The following is a 12,743-nucleotide window of genomic DNA, read 5'->3' as shown; positions in this document are numbered from 1 at the left end:
AGCCCAGCAGGAGGAATGCATAATGGAAGTACAAAGGCACACACCAGAAGAAGTGACAGAGACTACTGACTGCTGGCAGGGTCACAGTGGGAAGAAGAACGGGGCACGAGTGACTTCTCTGCTGCTCATAAACTGAGTTCAAGGAGGGGACTAAGGAAGAAAATGACAAATAAAATGCAGAAAATCATGACTGCAGAAAAAAAAACATGGCAAATAAAACAGAACAAAATTTACACGAATGACTGTTTCTGGGTAGGGAGTCTGTGTGGTAAAGCACCTCCTTCAGCCATAGACAGGATGGCCCTCATCTGCAGCTTCCTCTGAAGGTTTGGGGTCAGAAGCATCAGAGGCACTCAGGCCTAAACATCATCTATCCTGTTACTCAACTGTCTCACAAGGAATCAGATTCCTACACCTGACTGAGTCTTACTTATTGGTAATAGGAACTCTAATGTGCTTGAGAGGAGCTTTTTATATTGAAGAGTATTTGTGGTTCTTTGGTTTACAAAATTAATATTTACCTGATCACAAAACTTTAAACTAAGTTATTCATTAAGGTTTTATTATCATATTTGTAAACTAAGCAAATATTCCTATTTACTTTTAAGGGTCTTTGATTTATATTTACTCGTATTTAAATGTTGCTTAAATAATTTGCGGTAAATATATAAATTTAATAAATACTATTTTGCTTTTATAAGTATAATTTGAATGCTTCTAATAAGTAAAAGCTTTTCAAATAACTCAAGTCGAATAAAGATAATAGCTAAATTTAAAATAAAATCTGAACTGAACATAAAGCCTAGCCTTTGAGTCCCATGAAGGTCCCCCACACTGGGCATCACCCTACCTGGGGCCATCTGTGGCCCTTCTGAGGCATTTAATGGTTTGCCTGCCTCATGTAGCTCAGGCCAGTACCCCAATCAGACTGGAGAGAGAGCTCACCTTTCACTCCTTTGTAACTACTCTGACACTGAACACACAGAAAAACATAAAGCTATTGTTTAAAGTAAATGTCCAATGTCACGCACAGCCCCCCCACTGCTTGCCTGCATGAGAAAAAGTCCCAGGCTCCAGGATGAGCTAGTGAGCAAGAGTATGAGGTTGCATCATGGTTATACAGGGTGATGACGTGCAGGCAGTTCAGCAGCTGCTGCTCATACTCATGGATCCTCTTCACATGTATGTTGAACATGGAGGAGGGGTTGATTCTCACCTTGTACTCCTTCTCCAGGAAGGCAGAGAACTTCAACTTATTTTCCTGGTGATAATATAAGGATGGATGGTTAAATGGTTCACTGGAACAAAACCCACAAGCTCCCCCAACATCCAACTAATGCTTGGCTTTCCACCTGGGCTGAGAATATCTCCATCCCTCTGTCAGAAACATCGCACAGAGGGAACTCCCAGGAGGACTACTGCTGCCCCAGTGGAGGGACATAAGACTGGAAGACCACAACTGAGAGAGCAAAGGGGTGGCAGCTATGCAAGGAAAAGTAAAAGCAGTGTGTTCAGGGGTGTTCTGGAGGTCTGTCTGCATTCACTCACCTGCCCACCTGCCTGTGTGTGACCTGAGGTCAGTCAGGTCCTCAATTAAAAAGCTGAGTGGAGACCATAGAGTCTGAAGTTCCTGGGCCCCAACACACAAAACAGGCAGGGACATGGCCCCACACTAGGTATGAAGCAGGAGCGACAAGCTGTATGCAGGCCTAGCTGCTTGACTTTGGCTACATTCCTGATGAGCGCCTCATCACTGACAAAGGGCAGCAAATTCTTCAGCTGGCTCAGGTCTGTCAGGAAACCTGCCCTGATTTTCTGGAAGATTGAAAAGGGACATGTGGTTTCACCTCATTTTAAGGCCTGTCCTCCTGGAGATTGTCCCCCCCATTCTGTCCCACGCCTCTGTTTTCTGGCTACCCCTATTCACTCTTCAAATCTGAGCTCTGCTGTCCCTTCCTTGACACACACACAGCCCCAGCCAGATGCTGCCTCTATAGCCACCTGCTGCATCCTTGAGTCTAGCACACTACCTAGCATATATGACAGTTCATTTCTTTCCCTCCTGAGTGTACACATGAACAAGTCAATAAACTACTGTGTCCTTGGCTCACAAAACCTCTTCAGCTACTAGCCTATGGTTTAACTCTTGGCTGTGTTGACCCACCTTAGCCCTTCCTGAAACCCCAGGACCTCAATTCTAAATTTCCCCCAGACTCCAGAGACCACTCACTAACTGCCCTGCACAGCCCAGCACTCCCATGCCTGGGGGTGGCAGATGGACCCCACTTATTCCCATCCAGGAGCCACTGCTGGTTCACAAACAAAGGAGAAGTTTGCTGCCTGCTTAGCACCCAGTGGCAATAAGCCCAACAACACCAGGCGGGTGGTGGCTTTGGCTCTAACTGTGCCCACAGTTCTCCATGGACTCAGAGGTGGGCAGTCTCACCTCTATGATGATGTCAGCCAGCCCCAGTTTACACAGGAGCAACCACCGCTGGGGTGTGATGCCATTGGTCTTATTCTGGAACTTTTCTGGCTCCAGCTTGTAAAAATCATTAAAGCTAAAACCACGGAAAACAGGCAATTGTAACAAATGCTGTGTTCTTAACAAGATGAGCAAGAAGAACAAGAGGACCTTGTAAGGAAATCCACTGGAAGGTCCTGAAGCTCAGTTTTCCTGTTTTATTTTCTAAAGAATGCAGAGCAGTCAGCATTACTGCTATTTGGAGAACAGCAACTGCACACTTGGAGAACAGCTGACATGCAACACATACTTTTCAATGCACACCACAGCTGATGGTGCAGCCTTGGGTTGGCTATAACCTCACAGGTATCAGGATTTTGGCCATTTTCTAGAGTGCTAACGGTAGTGGAGAAACTAGGGCTTAGTTTCCATATATGCAAAATGCAGAAGTCCTCCCTCTGATTGTGGGAATTAAAGCCTCTGAGCAGGCACCGGGAACACAGGGGTCTCCACATGGACAGACCTAGTTTAGGCCCACCTAATGCTCTCAGAAGTGTGAGAGTGGAAGAAGCTCCAAGATCACATCCCATTGGCAAGGGACAGGGAGCAACAAGATCTGACCTAAAAATTCCTCTGTTCTCAGGATGACCAGCCCCTGCCCATCACACCCTAACCTCCACCCTATCCAACCCAGGCCACTCAACTACAGATGGGGCCTTCATGGCATTTGGCCAGCAGCAGATGGCTATAGGATCAGAGCCTCTGCCTTGACAGACTCACAATGCAGAAAAAAAGATGAGCCACTGGTGATGAGAAGGTTCACATCCTCAACATCACCTATTGGCCAGGGTGCTTTTGAGTAGGTCAGCCATTGCCCATGAAGGCAGTGCAATAATGGTGTGGAGCATTGGCCATATGCATCAGCCACTGTGTGTATGGGCAGCCAAGTTCCTATAGGCATGTGTGGGGTCAAAAAGGATGTATGGCCTAGCTCAGGGCAAACACTGGATCACTCACATTGACTGCTTTATGATCTCTGAGTGGATCCTAGCCATGCCATTGATAGCATGAGATCCAATCACACACAGGTGGGCCATATTAACACACTTGCAATGCCCTTACTCAATCAAAGACATCCTCTGCAGGCGGTCCACATCGCCAGGGAACAGGGCAGCCACTTGGTGTTGCTAAGACAGTCATAAGCAGAAGTGCTGGAGGCCCCACAATGGGTCAAGGGCTTCCTGGGGGAAGTTTGGTGTCCTTCAAGAAAATCCTAGGGCTGCTGCACCCCGGACTTGCACTCAAATACCCTGGATGCACCTCTGAGAGTCCCTCCTCGCATGCTGCCTTAGCCCAGGGAAAAGCCCAGGTCCAGCCTGAGGGCTCAGCAGAGCTGCTCAATGAGTGGCAGACTAGAGGACCAGCAGTGCTAAGGCCATGCCATGTGACTTATAAGGAAAAGATGGGAATGTTATCCCTGTCGGTTTAAGCAGGATTTAACCACATGTTGATACTGGGAACAGCTGCCTTTTCACCAAAAGGTTAAAAAATGAACTATAACCATACCTAAATTTTAAGTACCCCCTGTTCTCATACATTATCTTTCTGCAGGTAACAAAGACAACCAGGGGTTTGTTTCCAAATCACCCAATTGCTGCTATGTCATACCAGGATAAAGGTCTCTGACACTTCAAGAATAGACACTTAAATCTAAACCCTGCAAGAGAACAAGAGCATTTTAAAAAGACCTGAATCCATAACTTCCACATACACACCAGAGGTCTAGGTATAGGGACTAGCCAACAGCTCTGCCAAGTGACAGCCCTAAGACCTCAAAATCCTCTGCTAGACAGAGGCTATTTGGTTCAAGAAGTAATGTGGAGAACACAGGAGGACCCAATGGCATGGGTGCAGCCCACCAGCCTCACCCCAACCCCAGCACAATCAATGCTCACATCCAGGTGCCTCTTGTTGATGGCACAGATGATCTCCAGGTGCCATTACAGCAACTTCTCAAACATGGACACAGACCAGAGCTCCAAAGTCTTGGGCAGCATGGTGTAGTTAGTATATGCATAGGTCTTCTTTGTGATTTCCCAAGCCTAGAACATTTCAGAACATTCCAGGGTTCTTTATTTAGAAACAAGCAGCTCATTTGCCAGATGGCTAAGCAAGAGGAAAGTCTAGGATCAAAGACAGACATTAAACCCTGGCTGGTGTGGCTTAGTGGATTGAGCACCAGACTGTGAACCAAAGGGTTGTTGGTTTGATTCCCAGTCAGGGCACGTGCCTGAGTTGTGAACCAGGTCCCCAGTTGAGGGCACGTGAGAGGCAACCACACATTGATGCTTCTCTCCCTCTCTCTAAAAATAAATAAATAAAATCTTAAAAAAAAAAGACATTAAGATCTTACCAAAAAGAGAGCCCTCTGCTCTCTGAGACCTGTCTAGAACTTTCTCAGAATTGCAGTTGAGCCCAAATACCTTCACTTTCCTCATACACTCCACAAACATTTTGCATCCTGACCCAGCGAACACACAAATGAATAAAGCTTACTCTACTACCTAGAATCACCTCAGTTTCCCTCTTTTATAAATTATTTCATTTAATTTTCTTTTTTTTTATTTTTATTTTTTAATGTTTTTTATTGATTATATTGTTACAACAGTTCCAATTTTCTCCCCTTTGCTCCCCTCCACCCAGCATCTCCCTCCCCCAGCAATCCCGCCCCCCAAGTCCATATCCCTGGTTCATAAAAAATAACTATCCCGCCCCTCAAATATTAGGACCCTTTGTAATCTTGTAAAGGACAATGGGCGAAGGTCTCAAGCTCCTCTAGCTGCTTCAAGCTGGACATGGTCATCGTCCTACCTACCCTTGGGTCCAGAAAACCCTAATAAGAGTGGGGGTGTGGAGGGGAGGGTGGCCTTCCCACATGGGGAAGGATCGTGAAGACTCCAGGTCAGTTGGCTCTCTCCGGTCAACGGCGTGCTTGGTTTAACAGGCTGGCATCCTTGTTGTGTTCTGGGGGCAACAGATTTGGCGAAAAGGGTTAAAAGACATCATTCAATCCATAACTACTAGATGACAAAAGGCAGGGATTAATTTTTCAATGTTCCATATTAGGAGAAAGAAAAAAAAAAAAGAGGAAAAGAAAAAAAAGGGTTTCTTTGGAGGAAGGTGTTCTAGGCACATCTCACCTGTCCAAAACCCTTTTGCCCATTATACTTAGTTTGGGCTGAGGTAAATAGTTTAGGTTTCCCACCTCTCAGACCTCTGGGCCTTTTCTGTCCAAGCCATTAGGATAGAAAAGAGAAACCAGTTTTAAAGTGAAGCCCACAGACCACCCCATTCATCCCCAACCCAGCCATTTAGTTCAGCCAAACCGTTGAGTCTCAGGAGGCAGCGCTGCAGAGAGGATTAAGTGAGGCTTATGCGTACAGACAATCACTCAGGTAATGCGATCATAGGCTTATGGCCTTTGAAAACAGAAAACACGTGTTAATTTATGTAACATAACCCACAAACAAGTCTCTAAATCTGTAAGACTGTCTTATTGGGAAGACATCCAGTTGCAAGGCACTTGAAATTCTATTTGCCTGCAACTTGATTTTCTTTGATGATATCACAGACATGGTTTAATTTTCAAGTGAAACCATATTTTAAACGAGAAGGAACTTTTAAGACGGTTAGTTGCCCTATTTTATAGTCTACTACTGATCATTGTGATTTTCCTTGAATAATAATTTTTCTCCCTAAGGTTACCCTCCTTGTCTTTAAAGAGACTACATTAAGTCCATTTTTAATTTATCCTGTTCGATTGCATAAACATAACAAGGGCAGCAAATGACCACTTCTGATCTTTAGTTCTGCTTTGCTGGAATGTACCCAAGGAATATTTGGGGTGACCCTCAGTCTTTTCTTGAGGGCACAGAAGCTGAGCCACATATCTGGCATTCATCCTTGCCTGTCATCGTTGTCGGCAGCCGTCCGTCTCGAGAGACGATGGTGTAGCTTCTTAAGAGTCTATCTGCACCGCCGAGAATGGCTGTGCAGTCCGACTCGGGAGTGACACGGTATCTGTCTCCTCCCGTGTTGAATCAACATCTTGCGATGACGCTGGAGTGTCCTCTCCAGTGAAGCTGAAGCTACAGAGCCTGGGCAGGGTGATATGGAGGGTCTGCTGTTGCCCATGCAGCAGACCCCTCCTCTCTTCGCAGCTGAAGGGTCCAAGGGAAAGACGGAGTCAATACAGCTTGGCTTCAGGTGCGCCGCAGGAGTTGCCGGTGTTGACTACAACGTCAAACCGCCTTAGGGACTCTGGCTCCGGATTTTCTGTCGGGGTTTACTCCCTTAGCCTTTCCCCTGAAGAGGTATGCCGCAAGGCAGCAGAGGTTTTTTTTTTTTTTTTTTGGAGTCAGAGTTTTCCTTCTCTGATGTGCCCTGACTGGAAGATCGAACCAGCGACACTTAGCTCGCAGGCCGACGCTCAATCCACTGAGCCAAACCAGCCAGGGCTCATCCTTGCCTGTACACACCTGTTTTTTCCAAGTCTTTCTGGTTTTTCATTGTGTCTTAAGGTCCCTTCTAGCCATCTTTCAGGAAAACAACCTTCGTTCCTTCCCTGGAAAGATTGCTCTGTACCGCACAGAGAATCTGCCTTGGTTTCCACAACATGTATGATTAGATTTATCTAAATTTCTAGAAAAGGCAAAACTATACAGACAGAAAAACAGAATAGTGGTTGCCAGAGGCTGGGGATACAGTGAGGAGGTTGCAAGCGGCATAGGTGACTTTTGGAGTGGTGAAATATTTTTTATCTTGATTGTGGTAACACCATTGTATATACTGGTAAATTTTACTATATGTAAATAATGCCCCAATAAAACTGATGACAAATATGCACATCTGATAATGTAATTCACTCATTCACTCACCTGATTTATTCAACAGTCATTATCGAACATCTAGTACCTCAAGAAGTTGACAATAAAGACAGCAGAGGGCATCTGCATCTATGTTGTGCTCTCAGCTCAGAGAAGCAGACATAAGGGCTTTGAAAGAAGCACCTGGTATTATCGAGCGCTACCAAGTGTTATGGGAGTCCCAGGAAACCAGACGCCCAGAATGGGAATGAGGACAATGCAGGAATGGCAGTTAGTGGTTAGTAATTTTAGGTAAAACCAAAAGTAAATATTACATTAAGAAATTCATAGAACAAAAGAAAACTAGTTTTGAAAACCCCATAGACTTTATATTAGAAATTTTATATCATTATTTTTATCAGAAAGTTCTACACCTAAAGGACCAGGCTTCTATAATCTAGAAATAGTCAGCACAGTGTTCTCAGCAGGGCACTCCCCAGAACCTTTCTATCTCCTGAACAGCAACAATTATCTGTTTACCTTTAGAACTGCGCCTGGGTAATTCTTTGGGGTGTGTTTCTTTTTCTCCCATCCTGGGAGCTTTTTCTTATTAAAACATGAGTTGCTAATGTTATATCTTGATATAAATATTTATCATGAAATATACAAATTTTTAAATACCTGAGAGTATAAGTTTCCATAATAAAATTTAATTTCTCTAGATTCTCTTTTAATCAGTGCTATACGGTCAGAAGTACATTTTCTTTGCAAATCTGAAAATCTCTTTATAAGGCACACAGAGAAAAAAAATTACAAGTCTGTTTTGTACTACACTTGCATACTCAGCAAGATAAAAATATTTTCATATTTAAAAAAGTTCAGACATAAGAAATACAAAATTGATTAACAAATCCAAGACATGTTTTTGTTTTTTGTTTTCCAAGAAAAAGAAATAAATAGATCAAGTTTTAGGTTAGAAAAAGATATATAAAATTAGAAATCAGAAAGGTGTGAACCCTGACAAAAAAAAAGGTATCTACTAAGCAAGGCTCCTGGTGGCTTAACAGGGCTTACACAACTGTTAATATAAGGGATGCAGTTTAAATACATAAAACAACGGATGCTAGCACTGACGTTAAGATGCTGAAAACCACATCTGTTTAACAGTGTCAAAATTCCCTTTGATTAATATTCACTCTTTGGTTTTAGTACGCACTAATGGCTGAACCCTGCAGTTTGAAAAACACTGTCCTGAATTATTTCAACATGAGGCAAGGCAGAAGGAGGGAAGAATTAGACGAAAAGCAAGAGGGTAACAGATGCTCCTGGGGAATGCAAGGAGAAAGTCTTATGTAATGTATGCAAAATCAGATGCCACCAGGAACTGAGTTGGTTAATGGAAATATCGGAAGTGGTCTCCTCTCAGATCATGAGGAGAAGGCATGCTCTAACCTAAAGTCATATGTTTTCACTTTGAAGTAACCTTTATACCACTTCTGGCACACCGCACTGTGCCCACCCACCAACACAGGGGTAGTATACAGATGAAGCACAGGGAGTCAGACACACTTCCACTCTTGAGGTGACTGGCAGGAATGCAAGAATTTGAGAAGCAAAAATTTTTTTTCTTTGAACATGTTTTTGGGTAATATCTGAGCCAGTACTTGCTTTTTTTAAACAATTTTATTTATTTGTTTGTTTGTTTATTTATTTATTTATTTATTTTTAGAGAGAGGGGAAAAGAGAAGGAGAGGGAGAGAAAACACTGTATGGTTGCCACTCACACGCCCCCAACTGGGGACCTGACATGCAACCTAGTCATGTGCCCTGACTGGGAATCGAACCAGAGCCAGTACTTTTCAACTTCTTTCACTACCTGCCCCTTATAAGAATTTTAAAACTGTGTATTTATGTACAATTTTAAGCTGACATCTAAAATTTGTTATAAGTTTAATAGTTGCTAAGAATATAACTTTAATACATAGTAAATAAATTATTTTAAATGTACAATTCTCTTAAATGTATCCAACAGATTCAAAATACCACAGTGACTTAATATGTACCATCATCCCTTTGAAAATACATGAATAAGCTATTTATTAGGCCAGAAACCTTTTGTGACTTCTTTTTCTCCTTGAACTGGTATTTCCATTTTACTTCCCATACAATATTATTCTAATGTAGTATAGTTTATGCTCCAAACTATTTGTTGATATTCCTGTTATATTCCTCTTAAATAAAAATAAGTACAGTATTTCCTCACTTATCACGGTATTACGTTCTAGAACACCCCACCATAGGTGAAAATCCGTGAAGTAGGAACCTTACATTTATTTTAGTATTTATATATATTTTAAGGCTTTATAAACCCTTCCCACACACTTATAAACCATTCCCAGTCCCTTATTAACCTTTCCAACTCCCTTATTAATCTTTTCCACACTTTTATAAACACTACCTATGTTCTTAAACATATTCTACACTCTTAAACCTACGTAACTTTAACAACATACATATACAGTACTGCAAAATCCTGCAATATAGCGAAAAATCTGCAATAAAGCAAAAAATCTGCGATAAATAATTATATCCCGCAATATAGGGAGGGACTACTGTATAGACAAATCAAATTGATTCTGGTCCTAGAGACCACAGTTTGCCTGCTCAACCAGCAACTTCAGGGTCTTTCCATCTATCTCTGCAGAGCCAAACTCAATGCTAACCATGCTTTATGCTCAATCAATAGTTCATGCCCATGATCGTTAATATGCCACCACCCACACTTCAGTTTCATGTGTTATCTGCCTCCCATGGCATATGAACAGGCCAGCAAGAGTACTGAGGACAGTGCAATTCTTCCTGCTGGTCTCTGTATAAACCTGGGAAGGTGGAGAATTTGGGAATAAAGGAAGCCATCCTAGAGTAGTCAAATGAACCCTTTAATCTCTAAGGACAGTACTTGGAGGTTATTTCAAGACTTAAACCACTTTCATGAGCAAATAAACAAAGGACAGAAATTTCCAGCCTCAACAAATCAGTTTAGTGAAGCAAGAAATCGCATTTGGAATTAATCAAAAACCAACAACCAAGGGTACAAAGTCAATATTCAGAAACCGAAGGCATTTCTGTACACCAACAATAAAATCTCAGAGATAGAAACTAAAAGAAAAATCCCATTTACCATAGCAACAAGAAAAATAAAGTACCTAGGAATAAACTTAACCAAGGAGGTAAAAGACCTGTACTTAGAAAACTATATAACACTGAAGAAAGAAATTAAGGAAGATACAAATAAATGGAAGCATATATCATGTTCGTGGGTGGGAAGAATCAACATCATTAAAATGTCCATACTACCGAAAGCAATTTATAGATTCAATGCAATCCCTATTAAAATACCAATGACATTTTTCACAGACCTAGAACAAATACTTCAGAAATTTATATGGAACAAAAAAAGACCCCAAATAGCCACAGCAATCTTGAGAAAGAACACAGTAGAAGGAATCACGATACCTGATACTGAACTATACTACAAGGCCACGGTAATCAAAACAGTCTGGTACTGGCATAAGAACAGACATATAGATCAATGGAACAGAATAGAGAGCCCAGGAATAAACCCAGGTCTATATGGTAAACTAATATTTGACAAAGGGGGAAGGAACATCAAATGGAGTGAAAAGAGCCTCTTCAACAAATGGTGTTGGGAGAACTGGATAGGGACATGCAAAAAAATGAAACTAGACCATCAACTTACACCACACACGAGAATAAACTCAAGATGGATCAAAGACTTAAATGTAAGCCGTGGCACCATAAAAGTCCTAGAGGAAAAAATAGGCAGGAAAATTTCAGATATCCCACATAGCAACATTTTCACTGATATATCTCCTAAGGCAAGGTAAATAAAGGAAAGAATAAACAAATGGGACTACATCAAACTAAAGAGTTTCTGCTCAGCAAAAGAAAACATCAGCAAGATGAAGAGGGAACCAACCATATGGGAAAATATATTTGCCAATGATATCTCAGAGAAAGGATTGATCTCCAAAATATATAAAGAACTTATAACTTATACGACTCAACACCAAGAAGACAGACAACCTAATTAAAAAATGGGCAAAGGACCTGAACAAACACTTCTCCAAAGAGGACATACAGAGGGTCTATAGACATATGAAAGAATGTTCAACATCACTAGCCATCAGAGAGATGCAAATAAAAACCACAATGAGATACCACCTCACACCAGTCAGAATGGCCATCATCAACAAATCAACAAACAACTTGTGCTGGAGAGGATGCAGAGAAATGGGAACCCTGGTGCACTGTTGGTGGGGATGCAGACTGGTGCAGCCACTGTGGAAAATAGTATGGAATTTCCTCAAAAAACTAAAAATGGATCTGCCTTTTGACCAGCAATTCCATTGCTAGGATTATACCTGAAAAATCCTGAAACCCCCATTCAAAAGAACTTATGCACCTCGATGTTCATAGCAGCGCTATTTACAATAGCTAAGTGCTGGAAACAACCTAAGTGCCCATCTGTAGATGAGTGGATCAAAAGTCTGTGGTACATTTACACAATGGAGTACTATGTAGCAGAAAGAAAGAAGGAACTTCTACCATTTCAACAACATGGATGGAACGAGAGAGAATTATGCTTAGTGAAATAAGCCAGGCAACAAAAGAAAAATACCTTATGCTGTCACCTATTACAGGAAACTAATGAACAACACAAACAAATGAGCAAAATTGAACCAGAGGTACATAAACAAGAAATAAAACAGTAACAAGTGGGGAGGCGGGAGGGAGAGAAGGGGGTAAGAAGGGGAAGGGTCTTGTCAAAGGACACGTATAAATGACCTAGGGACATGGACAACTAGGTGGGGACTGAATGTGGGGGAACGAGGGTGCAGGGTGCAGGGAAAAAAGTGGGACAACTGTAATGGAAAAACAAAAAAAATTTTATTGGGGGAAAAAAGTGAAAATATAAAGAATGGAAATGCAAGTTCAGTGAATATTAGAAGGACAAGGATTTATGGAAAAAAAAAAACACACCAAAAAACCCAACAACCAGAGTTTGGCCCAAAAGTGTATTCCTTCCTGCAGTGCCAGTTTACAGCTGTGGGAGGGCAGAGACCAGACACAGGGGAGCATGCTGTCCAGAAAGCAGTAGAAGAGCAGGCAGGAGGGTCTGGGGACACCTGGAGCAGGGAAGGGCTGGAAAGGAGGCTGAGTATAGGCTCACAATGTCCACAGTAGGAGGATCCCCCAACTGACTTCAGTTCTGGTACCAGAACACATCTTTCCACTAAAGTTCATTCACATTTATGACTTAAGAGTTTTATTTTAAGCACTCTGGCTTTTCAGTATCAACTGGTAGGATTCATGCCTTCTGGGCTAAAAAG

General features: G+C 42.1%; 1 protein-coding gene across 1 annotated transcript in view; it reads right to left on the bottom strand.

Annotated features, from left to right (window-relative positions):
• The window catches only part of PYGB (glycogen phosphorylase B), a 90,008-nt gene that overhangs the window by 24,678 nt on the left and 52,587 nt on the right, over positions 1–12,743 (bottom strand). Inside the window, 5 exon segments of the mRNA XM_090285016.1 lie at positions 1,114–1,264; positions 1,717–1,815; positions 2,447–2,561; positions 3,482–3,647; positions 4,422–4,566. Of these exon segments, the coding sequence (XP_090141142.1) occupies positions 1,114–1,264; positions 1,717–1,815; positions 2,447–2,561; positions 3,482–3,647; positions 4,422–4,566 (676 nt within the window).

Source organism: Furipterus horrens, unplaced genomic scaffold (genome assembly GCF_987537825.1).
Source record: "Furipterus horrens unplaced genomic scaffold, mFurHor1.1.pri manual_scaffold_8, whole genome shotgun sequence".
NCBI lineage: Eukaryota > Metazoa > Chordata > Mammalia > Chiroptera > Furipteridae > Furipterus > Furipterus horrens.
This window is presented reverse-complemented; position numbering and strand designations above follow the sequence as displayed.